Raw genomic sequence first — 26,707 nt, forward strand, 5'->3', positions numbered from 1 at the left:
GCCCCCAGCGCCCCGCGGGGAGCGGCCCCGGGGCGGGCGGGCGGGCGGGCGCGGGGCGGGGGCATGCGCAGTGCGGGCGGCCTCTCACCCCGCTCAGCTATGCCAAGTATGTGCAGCGGCGGCAGCCGGGGGCGCGGAGCCTCGCCGCCATGGGGCAGCGCGGCCGGGGGCCGCCGCCGCTCCTCCCGGGGGCCGCCGGCAGCCGCACGCCGCCGGGCAGCGGGCGCTGAGGGCGGGCAGCGAGCGGGCAGGCATGGCCGAGCCGCTCCGCAGGACCCTCTCCAAGCTCCGCGGCAGGAGGTCCCAGCGCGGGGCGGCGGGCGGCGGGCACCGGCACGGCGGGACCTGCGCCCCGCAGGGTAAGTGAGAAGCCGCCGAGAGGAGGGGTTCGGTCTCCCGGATCCTCTGTGCCGCCCCGCGGGGGCACCGCGTGCGGCTCGGAGCTGGCAGCAGCCGGCCCGCCGGGTGAGCCCGGGGAGGCTCCGGCCGCCGGCTCGCCCTGCCGGGGCAAGGCGGCCCCGCGCCCGGCCCCCAGAGCTGCCTTCAGGTGCGCCGGTCCGTGGCGGCTCCTGTGAGGTACAGCTGAACAGAAACAGCCCTAAAACCGAGGGGGTTTAAGCTGGAGCTGCCAGCACCCAGGTGGATGAAGTAGTGAGTTATTTACCGCGGTCTGGAAGCGTCTGCCTTGCGTCCAGACCTTGGGAAGCCTCCAGCTCTGGTGAGAGCAGAGGCAGTCCGCTTCGGCACGTCCAAGTTTAGGTCTTGAACCAGCCCTCAGCGGCAGCATCTTCGCGTCAGTCCTTCTTCGTCTCGGGAGTAAAATTTCTTAGGAATAATTGGTTCTTGAGTGCAGACCGCTGTTCTGTGTGGGTCCCCACGCGCTTTCTTATCATATGACCGTTTGCTGTTCTTTGGCTTGCGGCTGTTTGTCATTCCTTGGCTTTTGTTGTCTCCGTTTTTTTTATATTACACAATGCATTTGAAAGCTAACAGATCAAACTTTAGCCTCGCTGTTGTGCCATTTAAATCCGTAATGCCATTTAAATCCGTAAACATAAAAACTACGTGCGATGGTTTTACCGAGAGCCTCGGGGAGGAGAGCGCGTTGCCGTGGCCGTTGCTCCGAGCCGAGGGCTGCGGATCGTCCTGACCCGTACGTGGGGAGGCTGGGACGAGCCGCTCCCAGCGCCTTACAGCCCGAAAAGCAGCGCCCAGCATCGTGCTGAAATGTTTCATGTGTGCGCGTAATAGGCAGGATATTTATCCTGACCTCAGCTGAGCTGAAACGTTGAGGCGCTGGTTCTGAAAGCGTCTGTGGTGTTACCGTAATGTTTGAGCTTTAACTAGCGATTTATTTAATCTTCTGTAGAAAGAGTGGAAGGTGAACTGAACCTCCAACTCCTACTTATTTATGTACTTTCAGTGCTGTATCAAGGCCTGTTGGGGAGGAGCTGTCGTCTTGCTCTCTGTTTGTGCTGGGTCTGCCTGGCGGAGGCCTGGCCAGCTTTTGGGGATGCCCTACATCCTGGGAGCAGAGCACTAGCACAGGGCAGGCGGCGTCCCTCCGAATGGAGCTTTGCTCTGGAGCAAAAAGCGTGTTCGTCGCTTGCATAGCTCCGAAAGGTTCCTATTTGTTTGAATTTGTCTCGTTACTATAACAGCTCACGATGTTTAGAACTCGCTCTGTTCCGTGGAACCGCTGGTTGTGCAGATACTTGCACGCGAAACGGTTTGTTACTAAAATAAACAGGCATAAGGGCTTTCAGGATCGGGGCCAAGCTTGAATAAAGGGAAAGCAATACTTGCAAACGCAGCTATTGGTTGCAAGAGCTGCGCTTGGAAGACTTAAATGCAAGTGGATCATTTGGATGGGATTCAGCGAACATTTGCAATCGATGTCTCTTGGCAGCACGCTGGCTGGTTGGGAGACTGCGAGAGGGTAGCTGTGTGCAGGCGCGATATGCAGCGTGCCTCTGCAAGCAGGCAGGTTATGTGAGTGCGCCGAAGCTGCCGGGTTATTAACGCGTCTGCGGTGAGCTTCTGCAGGTAGCTTCTTACCGAGATGCCCAGGGTCGCATCGAGAACAGCCGCGGTGGAGCATGCTGCTGAGCTCGCTCTGCGCGCCTGCTGCTCGTAGCACCGGGGGCAGCCCGCGGCTCCAGGTGTGCCATCGGTGCGTACTTGGGCACGCGTGCACTTTTTATGGGTGCTATAAGTGCAGGCTTTCTGGTTTAGAGAATTGCTGGCTTGCTTAGCCCGTGCAGGAGGGCCCGTATTTCCCTGGAAAAGCAGGAAGTGGCAGATATTTTTGTTTGTGGGAACACAGTTCTTGCACGCTGCACCTATTTATATTGCCTGCAGAGTTCCTTAGGCTTTTTGGAGAAGGTGAGGGCCTTGAGGTAGTCATCAGGGGCAGGGAGGAGCCTGCCCGGTGGTGCACCATTAAAAGCTTACCCGTTGTTTTAATGCAGCTGTGTCAAGTTGGGAGTTGCGAATGGACTTTGATCAGTTATTAGATGAAAATTTACTTGTAAAATGGCTTATTTAAGAAGTTTTCTAGATTGCTCTTTCCACCTTTGTTCCTTTCATGACTGTGTGCTTCATTTTATTCCCCACAAATCAGGGGATGCCCTATCTTCAGTGTAGGATAAAGCTGGTAAGGACAGTCCTTTCTGGAGGTTTCTGCACAGCAGAGGTCTTCACCTTCGTTTTGCACTTAAATGTAGAAGTGAATCTACGTGGTTTTGGTAGCTAGTTGAGCAGTACGTTATACCAAAAGCACGGGCTGCTCTTCAGTGGCAGAAACAGACTGTAGAAATAGTAGGTAGCAACTTGTCAAACCCACTGTACCTGAACTTACCAGAGCAAAAGGCAGCCGTTTCTGTCTAAGTATGCGTGACCTTTCCACACAGCTGTCTCTCTGCCATTTATCTAAATTACATGGTGTTAAAAATACAGCCCGACAAGTCTGACTTTTTATTAATTATACGTGCGTTCTGTTTTGGCAGGCTGAAGTATAATTTTATGATGGTATCAACTTGTCTTTTGCCCTCTTGGATGGGGTCTAAGGCAAATGTAACATAACAGCATATGTCTTTGTCCTGTTAAAAATGAAATGGTATTCTAAGTCTTCCCTTCTCTCTGCCTTTCTTTCTGACAGCAGATTTAATTGAAAATGTTTACATAGCTCCACGAAGCAGAAAAGAGCCCAAGTCTCCGAAGGTAAGCGAGGTCCCCGAGCACCGGCCACAGATGAACAGCATTACTGTTTCCAAGAAACGCAACTGGCTGCACCAGAGCACCCACAGAGCCCCTTGCCCGGAGGGAGAAAGCACATGTAAGAAAATGCAGGGGGCTGTCACCCAGCTACCCAAGTCTCCCAGCCCGCAGCCTACACCTAAAACTCAGAGGGCTCCTGCCAAGTCCCCGGGAGGGCAGGAGTGCCCTGTACCTGGCTGCGGTGCCATGAGTGCCCTTCCGAGCACCGCGGGCTCCACCGCGCTGAGACGCTGTGCCTTCAACTTTGGTGAGGATAACGACGCAGACGATGAAGGAGAAATATGGTACAATCCCATTCCTGAAGACGACGAGCCAGACGTCCTGCGGGTCTTCCGTCCTGCTGTGAATAACCCTGTCACCACGGACTGCCCCACGGGCTGCTGCAAAAGCGTGCCCAGCAGGGACTTGGGGCGGGAGCTGGGGCCCCACGCTGGCCCCCCGGGCTCCCCAGAGCGGGCAGGGGACGCTCAGCCCGGCGAGCTGGGTCCAGCTGATGCCGTGCACCCTGGGGAGCATCTGCAGCAGCAGCGGCAGAGGTTTGCCTGCAAGATCCAGGGTGTGCCGGCAGCAGAAGACAATCCTGCGTTCAGGTGCCCTTCAACAGGTAAGAGCGTTCAGGAAGACAAAAATCTTCTCTCATATTTTAAAGGAATAATAAGGCTTTCTTACGTCTCTTTTCTCTTTTTCCTCCTTTTGTCTGCATTGAGCAAATTTCCAGTGGAAGTGCATGTTAAGTTCATTTGAAGGAAAAAAAAAAGACTCAAGCAGTGATATTGATACCTACTAAATGTAGAGCTGCACAGTGATTTTTCAGTCAATTTGTTCACCTGGTATGCCCGGATGTGGTTTTCCTCTGCCCTGCTTGCCAGCCCTCTGGAACCAGCTCTGAACTCAAAACAGTCCTTGTTCGTTTTGGCTCCCACCTGGCTGAAAACAAAGGTTTTATAAAGTGAGCTTACTTAAGCCTGTTAATGAGAGGACACACTTGGTTTCCTTTCTGTTAGCTAGTGTCTGATTCAGGTCTTGGGTTCCAGCCTTGAAACTGCTTAATATCTTCAGAAGTTGCTGCCTGGGATTTTTAATAAAGGCTTTTTGGAAGACTATAAATGCCATTCATCATGTCGCTTTCTGTAATTGCTGTCTTGTTGACTCTCTCAGGTTAATCTAATAGACTGGAGAGGAATGGTTTTAACTGGCTTGTTACTTTTGGCTGAGTGTTCGATAGTCTCATTTTAATAATTCCATTAGTATACGAGTTCAGCATCTTATTAAAGATTTTTTCCCAGTCTATTTAAAAAAAAAGAAAAACAAACAAAAAACCCAAACAGAAATAACTGAACAAAAGTAAGCAAAAAGAAAATCCAAAAAGTTCTTTTTTTAATTACTGATTTTTCTTATATCTTGACCTTAACTCCAGTATCCTGTTGAGAGAGTTGCAGTTTTAGCATAAAAGTCAGGAGACAAGCAGCTCCAGACTCCACTCTTGGCACCGATGTGGTTTCTCAACAGAACAGCTCGTCTGCCAGCACACCCCGTATTTCATGTACAAAGCAGATGCATTAGTAATCATCTGCTTCGTGTGGATATACAATATTTTTACAATCAAAAGCTGAGAGGGTTCGTGTTACACCATGTAGACATCTGGATGCCTGAGTTTTGAAGACTGTTCCCCTTGGCTTGCTTTGCAGGCAGTGGAGAGAGGTGCAATGAGCTGCTTCGTGTATTTTGGGGTTGGTTTAAATGCCTCCTTGCACTGAGAGGCAGGGCACTGACTTGGAAGCACTGGTGTCTTTCTGAGCTAGCAGAGGACCTGAATCTTGGGTACCAGGCTCCTGTTCTGCATTGCCCTCTGGAGGAGCCCTGTCCCCGTGGTGCTCAGTCCTGGAAAATTTGCCCCAAATCTGTAAATGCCAGAAGTTATTTTGCATGGATTTCCAGCGCAGAGATGGCTTCTGGGAATGGGAGATGTTTTCAGAGGCACCAAAGCAACTTCTGTAAACAGTGGAAGAAAAAGCACTCTGTCCTCTCTTCTGGGAGCTCACATTTTGTTCTTTTTGTGGAAATACTGCAGATCTGAATGTACTTTTAGTCACAAAGTATACTGAGAACATTTATTTAGAAATAGTTCACTTTATAGTCTGCATTGAATACTTAGACCAATTATATTTGCTTGCAAGATAGGTGAAATATGATATTTTTTCACGGTTGAAGTTCAAGGCACTTTGGAGTGGTCATTATTAAGCATGGTTATTAAGGAAAGGCATGAGCATGTCCTACAGGCTGTTTGACCCCCTTTGATTAATTTGGTGATTAATCTCTTGATGTATGACTCTTTTTAAAAAATAAAACTCTTTATGCAAGAAGGAAATTTTTTTTTTCATGCTGAAGAAACATTTATTCATGAGAGCTCAATTGCCCCGTTAAAGAGTCTTTCATTAAACCAGGAAAAAAGTGTTACGAATTTCCCCTGACTGGTTTGGTGCACACTGAGTTAATTAAGCTATTTTAAATGCAGCTATCCTTTTGCATGTTTTGAACAGTGATCAGGCTGAATAGATTAATTGGTGAAGTGGATCCCTGCTGCTCAGTAATTGGCTTTATCATGGAGAAGTGGTTTAGTTCTTCTTTTCAGTCCAGTTAAGGTGTCTGCAGTTATTTTCAGTCAAATTTAAAATGACAGCTTATCCATACACAATTACCGCATGAAGGGCAACATGGCCAATTTAACTTCAGTTGTGTGTAATTCAAACGAGGTTCTAACACACAATTGCTACGAAATAGATGTCTATATTCGTAGAGAGCTGCATACATCAAGCAGTAACTCCTGAGAAATACACAGTTACTGCTTTGGGGAAGAGTCTGCTTATCTTTCTTACTGACAGAACTTCATATATGTCAGTTTTGGTTAGTGCTAGAATCTAAGAAAGATCTTGAGAAGCAATGGCAGAAAAAAGTGGTATACTCTTAAAGCCAACAAAATCCATATCTTGTTCGTTTTATCGTTTGCTGCAATTAGTTTAACCTGTACAACTTTAAACAATGCTGCCTCATTTGGATTTCAAACTTTTGTACAGAGAATGTGGTCATGGATTTTCTTTTTATTATTTTTTGGAAAGGTTTATATTGAAATATAAAGCAAAAAATCTAAAGGATAGAATTAATTTATTGGGAGTCTTCCCAAAAAAAGTAGCAAACAGATACGTCCTGTAGATGTTATTTTTAAATGAGACATAATCGTAGGATTGCTAATTTGCCCATAGTCTTAACTTACATCATTAGTTCCTGGTGTTATTCAGGTTACTTTCTTCAGTAAATGCCATTTATGTTAATAGGATTTGTCAGGTAATTTCTCATTTAATAATTTTAGCTGTGCTGGTTTTTAGAAAGGAAACTGACTAAAAATAAATTGACCCTGTAGCAGAGCTTGAGAAAACACTTCATGTATTTTGTTTATGACAAACAGAAACGGTAGCAGTAAGAAGCTAATTTAATTCTGAGTCAGTAGTGTAGAAACATAGCATCAGCTCGTGCTTTTAGGTCTCTGGGAGAAGAATTTAGCTGGAAATTTAAGTGGACCATGGAGCACGTTTATAGTTCAATGTGTCCTTGCACAGGCAAAATGGTTGTGATTGGAAGTAAAGGGCATTTTGTTACGTAGTGAACTTTTCATATTGCAGTTAGAGTTTTTCACATATACAAAATTTTAAAGTAAATTTTCTTTACAACTGTTTAAGATTGTACTCTGTATGTTTTGCTAGATGTGTGTGTTCCTTGCAAAATGTTGAAGAATAGCACCCCTTTGTAGTGTCTGCTCTGGCGACAGGTTTACATTGTGGAGCTCCAAATAGGACTTTTTGGAGCATTTGTAATGTTTTAGTTTTTGGGAAGGTTTATTGTTGGGATTGGTGTCCAACTAATCAGGGGGATCATTTCATGTGCATCTGTGTCTCAGAGACATTCTAGTAGGACTTGTTCATCGTAGCTTGTGAGGACCTTGGCAGGAACCAAAGGTTGGTACTGTGCACTAAAACTACAGTTGGCATGTATTGGGGTTGATTTAAATCAAAATAAAACTACTGTGCTCTTTTTTTCACTTATGCCATGACTGCTATCCTGGCTTATAAATGCATCTTTTGGGGCCAGTGAGGGCAAATATTTCTCGTGCTTGCATGTTGCAAATGAGCTTCCAGCAGTATACATAGATCATACGGGGCAGCAGATCACGTTTGCTGACTTCCATATGTTGCAAATCCTCTTTACTTAACTTTCTTGAGATGAATGCGTTTTGTGATTTTTACTATTTTTCAAGTGCAAGGAGCTGCTGTTTCATAAGGCAAAAAAGCATTCACGCGAAATATTTGTGTCACGTCTGTGGTACAAAAATGATGTGGTATGTGGAGGAGAGGTCAGTGACGAAATGTCAGTGACAAAATGTCACCAAAGTGCAACGAAGCTGCCTCCGAGCCATGCGAAGTCACGGGGCAGAGCATCCTGAGCTGTGGCTGGGCTGGTGCTGGAGCCTCAGGCAGGGCGGGCGAGGGCTGCGCGAGGCCGGCTGCCGCAGGCCGGGGGGGCTCCGGCTGCTTCTGTGGGGCCGCAGCGGGCCTGTAGGGCACCACACGCACGCCTCGGGCTGAGGGCCTCCTCACGGGCATGCCTTCGGTCTGTCTAGCAGAGGTACCATAAGGACCTGCTGGTGAAAGAGGCAAGGGGATGTAGCAACTGAGGACTAAAAGCACTTAATTTAAAGTAGTTATTTCCCTTTTCAGCCTCCAATTTGTACAGAATAACTGTTTTTATCCTCTTACTGGGGAAATGGAGGCAAAGCTGCTTTTTGTGCCATGAAAGAAACCTCAAGAGGAGGAGAACTTGGTGCAAGTAGCCCGAAAGAGCTGTGCCTGGCATTGGGGCCAGTGGAGTTTGGGCCAACGCCAGCGTTCAAACGAAGCCTGCTGTGGTCTGTGTGACGTGGAGAATCATTAACATTTAAAATATTTGCAAGGAATTCATTCTTGTTTGCAGATACTGAACTCTTAAGCCTGGTTGGTGATCCAGAGTGCTGTTAAACGTGCTTGTTCTCCCCGGGGATGGGGTGGCCCTGCAGAGGATGCTCTGAGGATCGCTGTGGCGCAGAGCAGGCGGCGGTTGGCCCGTCGGCCTCTGCTGCTTCGTAGTCACGTCCTGCTGCAATTAGTGGCCTGTTTAAAGTAGTTCGTCGCTTCTGCTCCAGAAAACGTGATCCCAGAGTTGATGGGTTTGTCACAGCTTAGTTAACAACAGTGTACATTTGACAGTGTATTGGAAGAAAATAAGCTACCATTACAGAGTTCTTAGAGATTTTTTTTCTACCCTTTTAATAATTTCACCATTCTTTGACCTTGAAGCATTCTGAGGGTTTGCACACAGGGACTGAATTGGTCAAAACAGTAGTTTTCATGGAGTTTAAAAAAAAGATTTTTTTTGCAGGTTAAAGGAGTACCTCAGTGTGTACCTCAGCACATTGCTGGCCTTAGTGGGCCAGCGTGTGGCGTGACCCTGGTGGTATTGCTGACCCACTCGGCACGTGACTCTCAGCCCTGTGTTTCATTTCAGCTGTTCGGCGCTGCAGGTGGCGGAAGTTGGACCCAAAGAAGTCACGGTGTCAATTGGCTATTCAGCTTTAATGACATGGAGGGAAGTTTAACTCGCTGGCCTGCTTTCCTAAGCCTGTGCCAGAGACATGGCAGAAGGGGAAGATGAATGCCAGCGGGCTGGAGTATGCCACCAACTGCTACGGGGTGCCTCAGGCCAGCCCACCAGCACGGCCAGGGCGCGAGTCGCAGCACAAGCGGGGCTTTGTCCAACTTTATCAAACAGCACGTTCCTAACCAGCTGCTTGCCAGAAAAGCACAGCAGGCGTGCTAGAAATGGCCCGCGCCCTCCGAGGGCACACCTTCAGTGAAACGCAGGGCAAGGCGCGTCTTACTCTGTTGCACTGGAGAACCAATTCTAACGTGTTATTCTTCATAAATGAAACTGTCTGTTACAAAGGTGCTCTTTTAAGCAATTACCTGCAAAAGTTATTAAAGCCAAACTTCTGTTGGGACTAAAACTAGTCTTTGTAGGTTTTCTGAAGGAAAAAAAAGGCATCACATCAGTTTGATCAAGGACTAGATTGCCTATTATATTATTAAGCTAAGCGAAGTATTAAAAAGTTGTACTTAAATGGTGACAAAATAATTTGGATGAGCAGGAGAATTGTAAAAATCACTAGTAGTATGGTGATTTGGACTTAGTTATTAGGCTTTATACAGTAAATGTTAGGAAAATCTGTAGAAGCAGCTGCTGTAAAGTATGATTTCCTGAGTATCTCGAGGAAGTCTCTTCTTTCTTTCCTTCTACATGCCGTGAATAGATTCTGCCTTCCCCTGGTTAGCGAGGGGATGGATAACTGATGGTACAGGCATGTGGTCTCCAGCTGCACAAGCAGGGATTAGCCTGCCTGGGGGCTCCGTGCTGGCACAGCTGAGTGTGCAAGGCTACACAAGTCCTGCTGGGAGCTGCTCGAGTTTGCCAAGGGATGAGTGGATGGGGTGGTTATTGCTACCAAGAACCACTATCAGTTTCTTGATGGACAGAAAAGTAGCTCTAAATGAATGTACTTATGAAATTTTATGTGTAACTATCATTCTGGCCTCAATCCCCCTCTTGCACGCTTCAGCAACTCATGTAAATCCATTGCCTTTCCTGCAGTCATCACTGCCTCATGCTGGTGACAGTGAGAAGGGCTTGAACTGTAACTTAGTTTTTGTATTTCCTTGGAAAAATGAGTGATTTGCCACAAGGATGTCACTTGGGAACTGTATAACTAAGCCCTGTTGTGGGATGGTTGTGCCAGGAAAGGGAAAATTGCTGGCATGTGGCAGTGCACGATGCAGCTTTCAGAAGAAAGAAATCCTTGTTGTGTTCCTCTTCCTCCTTCCTGCAGCAGAAAAGGGGAGCTGAAAGAAATGGAAGAAGAGGTCTGAGACACTACCTGCATCTACACGGGGAAGGATTTGGTACACTTTGGGGTAACAGAGGGCCTTGCAAAAGAAGCAGTGTTTTTCACCAGGGATGAGCCTGTTTCCTTTAGGCTTGAGGGGGCAATGCTGACATGTTATCTTCATAGCTAACTGCTTCGCAGGCAGGAGTGCACGTCATAATGCAGTGTTTTCCCCTTTGATACTGGCTTCGTTGCACCTGTGCCCCAGGAATGCAGTTGTGTCTGCTTGGATGAAGGGGGATATAACACAAATGGACTGAGCTGAATGCAGTGGTGAAATAGCTCATTTGTTTATCTGTAGTTTCTGGCTCTTTCATCTCCATAAAGCAGAACAGATCAGGGTTCTGACTATGAACTGCCAAATTTGGCCGAACAAGTCAGCAGAATACAGCTTTCTGCATGCTTGTGAACATTTGACCATCTGACTGACAATTGTCTGAATTGCGTTTATAAAGGTAGGACAAATCAACGGATTTTCCCCTAGTTCATTGTTTTATTTTCATAGCTGCAAACTGCAGTTACCAAATGGTTCAAAAAATACTTATTTTTATTTTTATTTTTTTTCCTAAAGGGTCTGGAGTTACACTTGCACACAAGGCAGATATACCATCAACAGAAGTTTCTCCTCCAAGTCCCAGTCCCTTGAAAAAAAGCGGATCCATCAACTGGCCCTTCCCTGATAGAATTAAATCTCCCAGAACTGTGAGGAAACTTTCAATGAAAATGAAAAAGCTGCCAGAGCTCAGCAGGAAGCTGAGTGTCAAGGGAACTTCAAGCCATAATAGTTCAGATAATCCTTCTTCCCTGTTGAAAGGGAGCTGTCGGGATACAAGCCATACAACGTCTTTGCCATCTTCTGGAAACTCGACTGCAGCTGCCAGCAGGAACGTGATAAGTCGTTACCATCTCGACAGCAGCGTGTCGTCGCAGCACACCTACAAAAAGAAAAGCTCGAGGAGTTCCAAATCCTCCAGCAAAGGTGGTTACCTCAGTGATGGTGACTCTCCTGAACTCATAACAAAATCAGGTAAACATGGACATGAAACCAAGTGTGGGAAAGGAAAGGAGAGCCTTCCTAGTAACAGTGGTAAAACTGAGATAGATATTGATGCTTTCAGGCACTACAACTTTTCTGATCAACCCAAGTGTTCTCAGTACATCTCTGGACTCATGAGCATTCACTTTTATGGTGCCGAAGACTTGAAACCACCAAGAATAGACTCTAAAGATGTCTTTTGTGCAATACAGGTTGATTCGGTAAACAAAGCAAGAACAGCCCTGCTTACATGCAGGACAACGTTTCTGGATATGGACCACACGTTCAACATAGAAATTGAAAATGCTCAGCACTTAAAGCTAGTGGTGTTCAGCTGGGAACCCACCCCGCGGAAAAACCGCGTGTGTTGTCACGGCACTGTGGCTCTTCCTACTCTCTTTCGAGTGACAAAGACACATCAGCTGGCTGTCAGACTGGAGCCAAGGGGACTTATTTACGTCAAGCTGTCGCTTATGGAACAGTGGGAGAACTCCCTCGATGGTCTGGATGCAGATCGGGAGCCAGTGATGTTCGGTGTAGATGCTCGAAAAGTTGTAGAGAAAGAAAATACAGGCTTGATGGTACCCCTTCTAATTCAGAAATGCATTATGGAGATTGAAAAGAGAGGCTGTCAGGTACTGTGCGTATTTGAATCTGTTTTGTGTTGTTAATATTGCTGTGCCAGGATCTCTGCTGTTACAGATCTTCGCACTGTTACTTACGGAACATAAGCAGTGAGTGGAAAAGGGGTAATTAAAAAAAAAACTTTCCATGTTTAAATTTTAATTTCTTTTGCTGCTCCTGTTGTTTGTTGAACACTTGTCATTGTATTGTGTGAACAATAACAGGACTGTGATATCAGTGCTTCCAACCTGGCCTTCGTAAAGAAGTACGCTTGCTCACAGTAGTGTTCTAGGACTAGGTGTAGTTAAATGAACCTGCAGCCCCTAGCGTGTAGAGTCACCATCAAAATAAGGCACAACCTTATTAATAAATAAGCCTTTATTTATAAGGCACAGCCTTATTAATAAATAAATAAAAAGGAAGATGCACAGTCCTAAGGATGGATGATTCCCCTTGGCAACTCACCTGAAATTGGTGAGAGGACTTCTGCACTGCTCGTTAGCATGTGTGAGCCCTTGGTTTCTTTTACAGGTGTTCCTGCTCAGGTGAAATTGAGAAGTGATCACACCTACCACTGTTGCTATTTTAAATTGCTGGCAGTTTGGCTGTAAGTCCAGGTGTTATGAGATTAACGTGGCTACTTATAACCTAGGTCATATAATACAGACAGCAATAGTATTTCTATGTAATTACTTATTGAAAGTCATTACTGATAATAATTGTGATTTTCATTGTGAGTGCTTCTCCTGACATGCAAATCAGTGGAAAAAAAGAAGTTGTATTCTTTACAGTATATGTGTCCCATGGTTTCAGCATTTTATTCTGGGCTTATTAGAACCTAGTCATGCAAATGATATTGGGTAATCAAGGCATCACTGGTAATGAGGCGACTGGGATCTGAGCTGTCTGCGTGCACCTGGTGCTTTTGAGCATGAAATCTGATTTGTGCATTTGCACAAGGAGAATCAAAAATGCAAAATATACTGTTAACTTCTTGTTTTAACCATGTGCCTGTCTGAGGTTTTTTATTTTCTTATAGGCTGCAGACTACTGTCATGGTACGTCATTTCCACCTGAATTTCAGACATGGCATTAGAAAACTTCGGAGTTAAAAGAAATTCTCTTAGGCAAATACTAGGTCATTCAGTCTTGGAAAAGATGGAGTACAAATTCCATTGAGTAACTTTCCACTTCTTTAAACAGGAATTAATATATGGCCAGACAAATACTCTTCTTTGCAAACCTGGATATACGTGTTCTAAGTCAGTACGGTCTGCATTAGGTTTGGGGGCTTTTTGTTTGCCAAAGTCCACAGCATTTCTGGACTAGCCATTTACAGCTCAGTACAGCTGCCTGTAAAGTCCATAAAAATAATATATTTAAGATTTATTTCCTTTCACTCACAGAAGTGCTTTGTACAAATGAAGTTGATGAAAAGTACAGTAATGATAAAATGCAAAATTTGTGTGTGAAAGCACATTAAATTAGTAACAGTCCAGGTGTGTTGTGGGCTTCAGTCCTATCACCTTGAACATGCGAAGTAACCCCTGCTTTGCATAAAACTTACCATATAATTTGAAACATGCAAGTCAGCATCTTGCCATCTTTCGAAAAGCATCTTGTGGATGTTATAATGGAGTATTCATAATTCTCTTGAAATTCTTTTTACTGACATCAAATATAGTTTAGTTTCAGTTATGTCTAGCTTATTCATGCACGAAAAATGTTAAGGATTTTTAAAAGAGGATTTATAGCATTTCTTGGTGTTAGCAGGTAGTCAGTAGTGTGGCTACTTTTTTCTACTAATGATTAATAACTATGTTGGGATACTGTACTTTGGTATACTTAACGTTCAAAATGCTGTCTGTCCTCATTTATTTCTGCTGAAGGTCCAGTTTTATGTTGTATAACTAAACAGTTACACTAGGAAAAACAGTGGTGACCTGAATGAGTAGGATAAAGGGAAAATCAATGTTTCATCCGTATTGCTAAGTTTTATGTAAAAGTGCTAAATGATCTTGAATTACTTGATGGTGTGCTTGTGACTTAAAACTTGGCTTCTGTCAGTAAAGTACTGCTCAGGATGTCTGCTGTTATGCAAAACTGTGATGTTATTCGCTCACAGATCAACAGTCCCTTGTCTAATGCTTGCAAACTGATGTGGGGCTACTGTTTTTGCCTCTAGGTTGTAGGTCTGTATCGGTTGTGTGGCTCAGCAGCGGTTAAGAAGGAGCTTCGAGAGGCATTTGAGAGGGACAGCAAGGCAGTTACTCTCTCTGAAAGCCAGTACCCAGATATTAATGTGATAACAGGTAAGACGTTTACTTTACTTGTAATACATAATCCGGACATGTGCACAACGTATTTTCAAAAAGGTGCAGTTGGGCTCTGAACTAGTTTTCTGTTGTCATTTAACAAGCTATTAATTACTTCCCTGTATTGCTAAAAGTTAAATGAAAATGAGTATTGGAGATATACAAACCTAGGAGATGTACAAATGTCAGATAGCTGGGGTTGGGAGGGAGGAGGACGTGGAATTTTGCTAACACGGCATTTGGTGCAGGAAGGTAATGGTGCGCAAGGCTGGGGGCTCTCACAGCAAGATCCTGGCAAGGGTAAGAAGGACTGGGAGCGGAGGAGCAGAATGTTTTACAAGGCTTGTCTTCGTTTGCATCAGTTTTTTAAGTGAGCATTTTCACAGGAGCGGCACAGTACAACTGAAGTTGTTGAGGTGTTTTTTTGTCGTTGCTTAAAGGTGGAACAATTCTAAAACTGTTGATGATATTTGTTACGTAAACCAAAGTTGATCTAATTTAAGGGATCACAGAGTACATTAATTACTGCAGGCTATCAGGCAATAACATTCATTTCCTATGCATCCAGTGATGGAAAAATGTCACGTAACAGCAGTGGGTATAAATTTTCTGTGCCTGAACACTTTGGGACATTCAGAGGTATTGGACAGTTCTGTCCTGTTTGACTGTTAATTTCATTCCAGCATGTTGGGAATTCATTTTGTGTTCAGTACATTTCATAATTATGCAAAGTAGTGTCAGGAGATATTACCTGGTGACATTTACTTAGTTAAATAGACCTTTTGGTAAAGAACATCCAGCTAGTCTGTTCACCTGACTCGCCTTGGCTGGCTTTGCTGTTGGATTCGGTGTTGCTCTCGAGCACGAGCATTCGCAGCAGCAGAATCTTGTGTTTATGCTTCACTCTGGTACGAGGCATCCTTTTTTAAGAGAAGGTGAATAGTAGAAGTAAATAATACAGACAGTCTTATAACTTAATATTTTTCTTCTCTTTACATGTAAGTTCATGAAAAAGGGCAGCAATGATTTCTAAAATCACGTTGTTATTATTGAAAACCTCTTCCCAATTTTAATAAATGAACTCAGAAGGGGGAAAAAATAAACCTCTGCCAAACAGAAGAAGCAGTCTGATGTTGACTTGTAAGCAGACCAATGTCAGGCAGATATTTGGTTGATGCAAATTTTTGGCTGATGTAAAATTTGACGTATTTGACATTTAATTTTGCAACTATAAAAATGTCATTGCGCTCCCATGGTCCAGGAAATCATCTACAATAAAACTGTTTGCAGAAATGCTTCAGAAGTATTCTGGGAAAGGTTATAGGAGTTTCCTCCTATCTGTATACAAAAGAACTTGAAATACTTTGTGAGCATTTAGTATCCCTGAGCACATGGTGCACTCAAAACCCACCATAATTGGTTGAAACTGAAGTTTGTACTGCAGGAGTGCTCAGTACAGATAAAAAGCCCTGGAAGGGCAGCAGCACTGGTCTGACTGATCTTTTTGTCATGGGTCTAGGATGCGATGGTTAAATTGCAGCGTGCTTTAGTGTCACAGTACCACTGCTGTAAGCCTCGTTGATGCTGGTGAACTTGTGACCGTGCAGAACATCCTGGGCTCTTAGTCCTCCTTTTGCTACATCCTGCTGTAGTGTAAATTTTGTTTTTATATCCAGAATTAGGGTCATAGGAGTGAAAAGCCTTGATGCCTTTCTTACACAAAGCCTGCTGGCTATGCTTTTTGTATGCTATATTGCAAGAATGTACTTACCTGCTGCTTTACCTATAAGAGAAATTGTTTTAAGAAATGACTTAAAAGAAATGTCTCCCCCTGGAAGCCCTGCATCTGTGCCACGTAATGGCCAGCAGCGCCCGTGTTGGCGTTGCGCTGAGAAGCCTCAATGCGGTGATAGCGTGCGTGTCGCAGGGAGCAGGCAGGGCAGGGCCAAAATGTAAGCTGTCCTCTGGTTAACTGCGAGCTCTGGGGGCTGGACGTAAAGGTGAGCCTGCGACTGCTGCTGGCAGACCCGAGGAACCCGCTGTGCTTAGCACTAGGAATGAAAATGCCCACAGTACAAAATCCCGCGTATGCCTGGGGAGGCTGGCTGATGGGGGGTGTTCGCCCTGGTGCTTTGCTGCTGCACTTGCAGTGCTGAGGCTGGTGCACATGATTCATACTCCTCTAAGCCAAAACATGTGTTCCGTGCAGTACGAATTCTCAGTGTAACTCTTGGCAGGTTTGAAGAGGAGTGCTTTCTTGTGTCCTGTTTGAAATTTGAGTAGCACTGTTTTTTTAGAAGATTATAAAGATATTTTTTTGACAGCTATCCAAAGACCAAAGAATGAACATTTAATGATTAAATCTCGACTGAGAACTGCTCCTGGGATTGGCAGAGGCTTACACACAATTAAGTGTGCTCGTGGCCCAAAATCAAGCACGCTGCCAATTTTAGGAACTGACCGGTAGCAGTGTTGTTGCATCATGTCTGTTCTCATCCGTGTGAATTCATACCTCTGAGTATTACTTCATACCATTACATACCATCAAGCGTGTATTACTGTTAACAGCTCAGTGGGTCAGAAAAATGAGGAATTAATGAAGTGGATGGCAATTTCAGCTTGCCATCTAAATTTGTTCTGTGGGGTGAGGGGTTGTGTCAAGGAGAACGTGTTAGGGGGTTGGCAGCCAGCAGTGGGAAGCATAGGTTCCTGGAAAATAACAGCAGCCTCCTACGGGGCTAATTTGGCAGAGTGAATAGCAGAAAGATTTAGAAAGGTCAGAGGGCATTTGTGGCTCCCAAACGAGCCTCCTATCCGGGGTTAAACGGGAGAAAGTCTTTTGGCAGGTAGAAGTCCTGTGGTTGTGGATGCTGCCGCAGGAATTCCTCTCAGGTTATTGGTAACAGACGGCTACGAATGTTGCAACTGTGTAAGCTGATGTGATTAAGCCATACCTTTTTACTCATTTCCTGCTGTAAGCTGATTCTGATGTCAGCCTCCTCAGCCTCCCCCGCCAAATCCTGATAAAGTCAGCGTCTCTTGCTAGTGTTCTGCCTATGGAAAAGGGAAAAGCACCCCGACCTGTCATATGCTGCTCCAGCTCCTGCCACATTTGTCTCAGACATATTTTGACCAGTTAATCCACGCGTGGGACATGAGCCTCTAAAATGAGAGGAAGAAATAAAATTTGGTGAGGGAATGTAAGTTACTGAACAAAAACTTAAGAATCTGCCACTTCTGTAACTGCTCTGCATTAAAACACCACCACCACCAACAACAAAGCAAACAGAAAGGCCCAGGGGAATATGTTTTCAGGAAAATACACAGATGGTTGTTTTGGGATTTTACGTTCCTGCTGGAATGTGCCCATTTTAAGCTCGGGGCGGGCTGCTGTGTGCTGGGTGTTGCTCTGCACGGACCCAAGTTTTGTTTGGCTGCCCCACTCCTCAAACTGATGGTCCGACCGCTCCAGTGCGTGGTGCTGCCCAGTTAGCACTGCTCATGCAGTGCGACGTGGATGTCTGCGTTGATAGAGATGCAGCCTTTTTGAGGGGTAAAAACATTTATACAGAGAGAAGCCAACTTTTACTTGTATTCTGCATGTAAACATGGCTGTGAAGGGGAAAATGTTAACTCCATTCCCCATATTTCTTTTTTAGAAACAGCCTTGTAAGAAAGCCCGCTGCGATACAGTTGTTAGCAACTAAGTTATAAAGACTGAGTTCATACAAACTTGTGCTTTGTTAAACAGCAGACTGTGGTAGTATTTGCTGCCCCTGACGGCGTTATGTTCACGTGCCTGCTGCTGGTTGGAGTCTTGTGTTGGGTTTTCTTCTTACAGTTGCTGAAACCCCGCTCACACTGAAGTACCAGCCAGCCTTTAAAACCAACTTACAGAAGTGCAAACATTCAGTTCTCAGCAGCCTCCTAGCTGTGGCCAGTGCCTGAACTAGTCCCTCACAGCAGTTCCCCTTTCTCCCAGATTTGTCACGGGCATGGAGGATTTTCTCATGAGATGGGTGAATTTTGTGTGCCTTAGTGCTCCCAACCAATTCTGATCAGTGAACCTGCGGCTTGCTAACAGCAGCTATCCTTGTGTCCTTTCTGAAGGCGTCCTAAAGGATTACCTGCGAGAGCTACCCTCTCCCCTCATAACTAAGCAGCTCTATGAGGCAGTGGTGGATGCCATGGTGAAAAATCCCCTGAAAATGGCAGCGAGTGGTTGTGAAAATGACCCAAGTGACTCTGAGCACACAGTGGCGCTTCTGGATTGCCTGCCAGATGTTGAGAAGGTGAGTGGTGTTAACAAGGTCAAGTGATGGTAAATTGCTTGCTCCAGAAAATAAAGTAGCATTTTCACACTGTATTTAGAACATGTCAAAACGTGTACATCAGTTTTCTGACTTAATAGTCCACGTGGATTTTTGATGCTCCAAGTCTTTGAAAATACTTCCTATGGTAAAGATACAGGAGAGCTTTACAGCTGAAAGTGAAGGTACCTGGCCATAACTTTAATTAAAATGTACCTTTGTGCATTGTCCCTGCAAGCTAAGCAGTTAAAATTACACTGCTTTATGGATTTCAGGTAAGTCATTCCCATTTAAAGCAGGAGTGGGTTGGCAGACAGTTAGCAACAAGTCCTTTTTTAGTAAAGCAAGTTGACTTCTGGAAGCTATGAATCTTGGTCTTATCCCTCTAGAGCAACGATGTTAGGATGTCAGCACTGCCTCATCTAATATTTTGTTCTTTCAGGCTACCCTGAGGATGCTGTTGGATCACCTGAAACTGGTGGCTTCTTACCACGAAGTAAATAAGATGACGTGCCAGAACTTAGCTGTGTGTTTTGGGCCAGTGTTACTGAGCCAGAAGCAGGAGACCACCAACCATAACAACAGAGTCTTCACAGACTCAGAGGAGCTTGCTAGTGCCCTGGACTTCAAAAAACACATAGAAGTTCTTCACTATTTACTCCAGCTATGGCCAGGTACTGTTTCATGAGCCTGATCAGAGGAAAATGTCAAGCCACTGCTGTATGTTTTTACTGTGTGTCAGTGTAGATTAAGTCACGGGATAATTAGGCGGCATCAGGATTCTTAAAATATGAGGTACTGTGGCATCACCTATAAACGTAAAGAAATCATGACAAGTATATAACCTACTCTTTGTGCTCAGTCACTTCACTTAATGGGAAGTTTGTTGTTTTAGTTACTTCCTCACCAAATGGCAGTGTTTGAGTGTAACATAAGAAGCAGTGAAAAGTGCTTTATGTAAGTAAAGGCACCAGAGAAAGCAGACCCAGTAATAATAATGTCTCCACATCTGAATTACAGTGTTTTTCTTCTTTTTTTTCCCTTGCTTTTATGCTTCTACCATTCAGGATTCTGAGTGTATGGGATTCAATGGTTTACTTTATTTCTACGTTTGTAATTTGGCAGAGTTGCTCCTTACAGTAGGAGCTATGCAGGTTCTGGTAGTTTCTCCAGAGCTTTGCATAAGGAAAAATGTTGCGTGTGTGGTGATTTCTGTAGATTGTTTTGTTTTGTTTGCTTTTTTTGACTTTTTTTTTTTTAAAAAAAAAAAGGTAAGTACCTTTTATCTCCCCCTTCAAACTTAAGAGGTTGTATGGTTTTGCCCAATTTGCAGTCAGTTCCCAATAAGAAAGGAAATCAAATTCCAGTCTTAATTAACTACTGAAGTACAAGTGAAGGCAATTATTTCTGCTAAGATCTTCCTTTCAAATGGACGATGCCTATACAGTGTTCAAATTTCCTTGGCGATTAGGGGAGACATAAGTGGAAATACAATGGCATCAGTGAGCCTTGGATTTCAGCCCACAGTGAATTCCTTTGCATTTCTTCTGCTGTTGAATCGCACTAAGCACTGCCGTAAATCAAGAGCAGACGAAGGGATTGGAGCTTTTCAGTTAAGTTTGAGGATAACGCTGTGAAACAACTCAACATTAGATCCAACGGGCTTAATTTTGTTTTCAGATACTCTTTGGCCAAATAGTTGCTGAAAGTTTCCTTTCTGTACAGATGGTGGATCTGTTGTTCTGTGCTGTAGTACCTTCCTTTTTCACAGTGGTTTCACTGATGGTGTGGAGAACTGGTGGTTTGGGTTTTTTTTTGGTACCCTGAGTATTTTAACATTTGTTTCCCAAACATGAACAGTGTAAACCCTTAAGTTCTTGAGACAAAGAGAAGATGCAGCTCATCTTAGCAGCTTCTTAATTGTTCCCTTTTAGAGCATAGTAATTGCTCTTGGGAAACTGCTAATTTTCTGCACCAATGAAACAATTACAGTTAATCTAAAGGAATAATGTGTCTGACGCTGTGTTGTTAAATTTATTTTTACATGAGGAGGAGGAGGTCTGCTTTTCAGAACAATCTGGGTGAGACAGTGCGTGCAGTCGTCACGATCTTTGTTCCTAGTACAAACAGTCAGCACGCTGGGTGCATCCCAGGGCTCCATCCTCTGCTGCAAACCTCCTTGGCAAGAGTGCCTGCAGCAGTTGGCTGGCTGCAAGCACCTGCTTCTGCCTCCATTTCTTAGCAATGGGAGAGATGAGTTTGGCAAAAAAGTCAGCGTGGACAGTAAATGTCCTGAGGGAAGAACAAATATTGTCTCCGTTGTGTGTTGTTTTTTACTTCCTCCCCCTGGAAGTCTGATTTCCTAATGGACTGCTTCCATTAGAAAGCAGCCTGTAGACAAAGTAAATGGCAGTGCTTTTTAGACTTCTTTTTTCACACTCTGCTGACCTGACCGTACCCGTGCCCTGGAGTTGCCTTGGGTGACAGCTCACTGGGCGGCTGTGACAAGCACGCACCAACCACGTTCTGGGTCAAAACCTCTGGGAAGCTGCCTGGTGACTGGTCTGCTCAGTGCAGCCCCACGGAAACCTGCCTCTGGCTGAAAAGAAGAGCCAGAGAAGCTGGCTTGATGTGCGTGCCCTTGTCAGCACTAACTGGGCAGCCCCAGAGCCACCGGGCACCAGAAGTTAAGTTTTCAGTCACTTCCATGAGGCAGTGCGAGAGAGGTGGGAAAGGTGGGTGGAAAAAGGGATAAAGAGCTGCGTGGGCAGCAAATACTGCACAGAAACAATACTGCACAGAAGCTCATGGTGACACTTTGGGGATAGTTCATGGCGTGAGTGCTGTGGGGAACAAAGGCAGGTAGATGCAGCTTTGTCCGTAGGAGTACGCATTACTGTCGAGGAGGTGAGAGTAAGGTAAGTAGTAGAGCTCTTCTTCACCTTGAAGAAAAGTCTGAATCCCTCGGCTTGAAAGAAGAAGGTGTGCAGGACACTGCTAAAATTGAGGTAAATACGAGTGCAGAGATGTGAGCGAGCAAACACTTGGTGTGGTGTGAACAGAGCAGCTGGACCTGAGGGAGGGATCGCAGTCTGGTCTCTTCCATTTAATCTCCAGGAGCTGGGGACAGCTTGATAACCAACATGTTGTGCAATACTTCGATTTCCGTATTTTTCCAACTGAAGACAAGTAAGTCCTTGTTTGGTTAGAACATGCAATACTGGCAAGTTATTGTTAACCCATGCCCCTTCGTCTTAATGGAGCATAGTCTAAACAGAAGGGCTTTTGTTACAGGAGGGGCAGGCAAAAAAAAAAAAAAAAGCAGTGATAGTTATTGCACGTTACCATGCAAGACGTAAAGCGAGGCTAAAGTCCCCCGGGGAGACCTGTAGTGTGAGAGCAATGTTTGGCAGGGCTCAGGGCTGAGCCTGTGCCTGTGAGGAGTCTGAGGGAAAATGGGTCAGATGCTGAATGAGGTGTGTTGGTGCACACCGTGCTTTCAGCAGTGAGTGCACGTAGAAAGCCTCTGCGTCTAATTACAGGAGGCAATGGTCTGTTTAAAACCGAAAAAAAAGTTTTGCAGTTCAGACATTTAATAGGCACAGGCCAGTAAAAATATTTGTGCTGTTTACTGTAGGAGGCCGGTAACAGTGGAGGAGACTGTTAGTAACTTGTGCTGTGTAATCGTGGGCTCAGGTAACGCTGCCAGCAAACCTGCCTGAGTGTACCTCTGGTTGTGGCTGCTTAGAAAAATTAATGCAAATGAGCTTCTATTAATAGTGCAGAACATTAGGGCAAAAGAGAAACACGAGAGTTCAGCTCTGGTGCATCTTTAGCTTCTCTAGGTGTTTCTCAGTGTTGGTATTTTTGTTGTGTTTTAACCTCTTTTGCTGTGCCTGCTTTCTGTTACTTCTTTTAGCCTGGATGAAGCGTGTGAGCCGAGCTGTCTGCTTTTCTTTGACCCGTAGCTGGATGGTGTTTGACTAACGCAGTGAATTTAATCAGTGCTCCGGGGGTTTCTGCTCCTAAAGAGGATTTCTCTGTTGCAGTTTGAATCTGGCATGACCCTTCAAAACAGCTTTTACAGTAGTTTTCCTATAGTATTTTGTATCAAAGAGTGGCAGAAGACCTGACGGAGTTGGCTGTAAGTGTGCACGTGTCCCTGCATGCTGTCAGCCTGCACTGCAGGGGGGTCAGTGGGCACTCTGCGATGGACTCCGCGTTGCAGCGTGGATTCAGCCCCATTTGGTTTAATTTCTCCTTTTTTCTAGTACATCACTCAGCTGCCCAAGAACCGGCGCATCCGAACACGCTTCCAGAGCACCCGTCATCCCTGAACTACCTGAGGCCCAGGAGGCCAAGGCCTCAAATGCTGAATCTGAGCGGCGCTGACATGGCTGGGGTGCTCAGGCCGAGGCCGGCCGGCCTTGACAGCCCATCGAGCAACCGCTACGCTGGCGACTGGAGCGGTTGTGGGGAGAACTACTTCTCAGACCCCAAAGACTGCCTGAGCGAAGCAGACTACGATTACGTCCCCTCGGAGGATGCAGAGAGCGGAGACGACAGCGGCAGGGTGGATGACTCGGACGGCCTCACGACGCGTCCGCAGCCCGTCCCCGGAGAGCACGCGTTCCAGAGCTACCTGACAATGCAAGCGATAGATTCGGCGGTGGACCAAAGAGCAAACCTCAAAGACCTACAGGAAAGTATCGATACCCTGATAGGAAACCTGGAAAGGGAACTCAACAAAAACAAACTAAACATGAGTTGCTAAGCCCTTGCCTGCACGATGCCTCCTTGCAGTGCCTCTGCCCCTCGCCGGGCTTCCCCCACAGTGCTGTGAGGGGTGCCGGTGCCCTTGGACGAGCTGCCATGAGACCGTGGCCCACAGTCTGTTAACGAGTCTGTTTCAAGGCATTCTGTTATACTTCTGCGTTCTCGGTAGAAGAACGTGTTGGCCTGATTCTGGTGTTTAAGGCTGAAGCTTGGAAACCATGAAGTGATTCCATGTAGTAGCATTTCTCCCTGAAAATGCTACGCACCTAGGCGGTTTGGGCAATATCTGACAGAGGAGAAATCAACATCTCTGCTGTCTAACAGCAGGAATCCTTGTTCCTGAAACTTTAGCTCTGGTACAGAAGTTCCTCTTGGAAGAGGATTTATGCTGCTTGGCTTGAGTTTTGCGGCATGAACTTTAGATAGACTCATTTTACTATATATGCAATGGCTGCTATGAAAAATGCTTTATATATATATAAAATATTTATATATAAAGTTTTAATTGTACAAATATTAACGTATTCATGTATTAACACTTTTCAATAATTATTTAAACAAGCTAAAATTAAATATTTTTCTAACCTTGTATACATCTGTGTGTAAATGTGCATGTCTCTGTAGCAGCCTTTGGAAAGGAAGGGTCTCTGAATTTTGAAACAGACCCATTTCTGAAAGGACTCGTTCGGTGAAGCCAAGATGAAGCTACCCCTGGAGTAGCACAGCATTTGATTTATGCACAGAAACGTGTTCAGAGAGAAGGCACGGTGAATGATTAATATAAATGACTTTGTGTTGCAGGTCATTGGTTTGCAGGTGTTGACTGTTAACCCTCCCCCCCAAATCAAAACCCTACAACCCTTTCAGATCAATTGTAAGGATTTTCTAGGATTTCTGGCAGTGAACTTTTCTGCTGGCTTTAAGGGTGACCAGCATGCACAGCAAGAAGATTAAGGCATGATTCTTTATTTTTTGTTCTTCAGATTTTTCTATATGTTTTTTTTTTCATGTAAAGAAGGTCTGAACGGTGCTTACTTTCTATTTTAAAGGCTTTTGGTTTGTCCCTGTAACCTCTTCCCATATTCTCGATGCTTTGACACTTCTTTTTGCTACAGAGTTTCCTGTGTTTGTGTTGAACTAGCCCTGTCTGGCTGCTGGTAGCAGTGTTTGAGCCCTCTGGAGATGTGAGCTCAGATTCTGCACAGCAGCAGTTAATTTTTCGGAGCCTTTAGTTAATCGCCCCAAAATGGACACCTGGGCTGTCCCACGGGGCCGAGTGGGCAGAGTGGTGTTACCCCTGGGGAGCCGCAGTGGGATCGCAGTTTGCTGCGGCTCCGTTAGATTCAGCTGTCAGCATGCTGTCAGATCAACTTTTATCTTTAGTCATTGGTGTGTGGTGAGTAATTAAACATTTGATGGTAACAAAACACAATCTTTGTTTAGTTAAGAATAATTACCAAATTACATACAGTTACCTTTACAGGTCACCCTTGGTGAGGAGCCGGGGAGTTGGGGGAGAGGTGGTGAGGTGGTTATTTGTTCTGAGATGTCAAGTCTTTGTCAACTGGCAGGTTAGAATTATTTCCATGTTTTCGGTACGATGTTGGCATCCCGCCATGGCTTTCTAGTCTCCGCGTGGGTAAGTGCTTTTCTGCCAACCCAGACTTCCTTGTATTGCTTAGTTGAAGAGTTATTTATTTACAATAGCAAGGAATTAAGAATTGTTATGACAAACTTCATCCCTCTTTTCTAAGGAATTATTTTTAAATGGTTTCAAATTGTTTATTCAATCTCATTAATTTATTTTTTGTAAGTGTTAAAAGATGCAAAACAATTATTGCAATATAATGATAATGTATGAAAATGTAAATTTAACCTGAAGCATTTATCAATAAATCAATGTATTTTTTTAAACTTTTATACCTACAGAATGTGCATACATTTTAAACTATAAATTTTAATTCTAAATAAAATTTGAATTAAGAACAAAATACGACTAAGCATGGTTACTGATTATTTGAACCTGCGTCTTCTCTAGATTGATCAGCATTTCAGTTACACAATTTAAAAAAAAAAAAAAAAAAAAAAAAACGAGAAAATGTCCTCAAATCCAAAAGGAATAATATTCTCAAGAAGTCATCAAACTAGTGTTTTGGCAGCAGTTCTGTCTTTATTTATTTATTTTATTGCAGGATGCTGATGCTTTTGATCGTAGCCTGTCTTGCACTGGGTATGTGAATTTACTAGCACTAGTTAAAAGGTGTTTGTGTTTTTTAAAGCTATTTGATAAACGGTATATTCATTTTTAGTTGTTTTTAGTAATCAAGATGATGCAAATGAGTGCCTTTGAATACGTCGGAGCTTTTCCTGCAGGAAGACGTCACTCAGTACAGCACTGTGCTGTTCTGTCAACTTTTAATACTGTAATCTTGCAATGGGAAATAATGACCTGATAAAACTGTATTAATGTTAATCTAATTAGATAATTAAAATATAGTAAAGCAAAGACAATTTAGTATTGGTATTATTCAAATGAAACATTTGATTTGTTTTTTATTCTAGTTATAGCAACCTGTACAACACACTTTGTATCTTAGAAATCCCTCTTTTAATGAGATATTTCCTGAGTGGTATTTTTGTTTTATGTTGTACTTCATATGAGGCATACATACATGCACTCTTAGATACTATTATATTTATATAGTTACTTATATAATCTTATATAAGTCAAGTTGCGTCCTTTTTCGGATTGTTGCAGATTCTTAAGGAACAAGATTGGTGTGGGAATTACCCTGATCTACAAACACCAAGTGAGGAAATTAAAATAATGTGCTTCTACCAAGATAGTAACGAGTACTGTGTATTCAAAAGGACAGCCTTGGGCTGTTGGGCTTTGCAGGGCAAAGCTCCTACTGAACCCTGTGGGCATGGCCAGAAGCTTTTCATAGAGTACTAATGGTTATTGTTGACTCTTTGGTGTAACTTGGCCTGACTTTATAGAGCAGCTTCTGTTCTGCAGGGGTTGCTACCGTGACTGGAAGCGGTTAAATGCAGTGGGCAGAGCCTGCAGCTGAGTTCAGAGCTGATGTCCTTGGGGTGCTTGGACTTCCTGCAGGTGCAAGCTCCCAGGTGAAGAGGATGAACGCAGGTGCTCTCACAGAAACAGTTCCAAGATTTGCACCAAAATCACAGAGGCAAATTGTTATACACAGGTAGTGTTTTTTCTGGTGTTTTTGGGCCTGGCCAATGATGTACATATGCTGGCCTGGGTGGCAGCCAAGAATCTTAGTTTGTAAGATTTGGATAAGATAATGAGTTTGTAAGGTTTCCCCAGGGAAAAGAG

General features: G+C 44.5%; 1 protein-coding gene across 2 annotated transcripts; it reads left to right on the forward strand.

Annotated features, from left to right (window-relative positions):
* The first annotated feature begins 99 nt into the window (after positions 1-99).
* Positions 100-25,479, forward strand: SYDE2 (synapse defective Rho GTPase homolog 2). Of its 2 annotated transcripts, none has more exons than XM_048059015.2 (7): positions 100-359; positions 3,161-3,883; positions 10,875-11,974; positions 14,149-14,275; positions 18,389-18,570; positions 19,031-19,262; positions 22,860-25,479. In XM_048059015.2, exons 1-7 carry the CDS (start codon positions 254-256, stop codon positions 23,360-23,362), a joined length of 2,973 nt encoding a protein of 990 aa, XP_047914972.2. In that variant the 5' UTR covers positions 100-253; the 3' UTR covers positions 23,363-25,479. The 2 variants fall into 2 exon arrangements, with proteins under 2 accessions (XP_047914972.2, XP_047914973.2); XM_048059016.2 differs by having other exon boundaries at positions 3,164-3,883.
* The last annotated feature ends 1,228 nt before the right edge of the window (positions 25,480-26,707 follow it).

The sequence above is a fragment of the Anser cygnoides genome, chromosome 8, assembly GCF_040182565.1.
Source record: "Anser cygnoides isolate HZ-2024a breed goose chromosome 8, Taihu_goose_T2T_genome, whole genome shotgun sequence".
Lineage (NCBI taxonomy): Eukaryota > Metazoa > Chordata > Aves > Anseriformes > Anatidae > Anser > Anser cygnoides.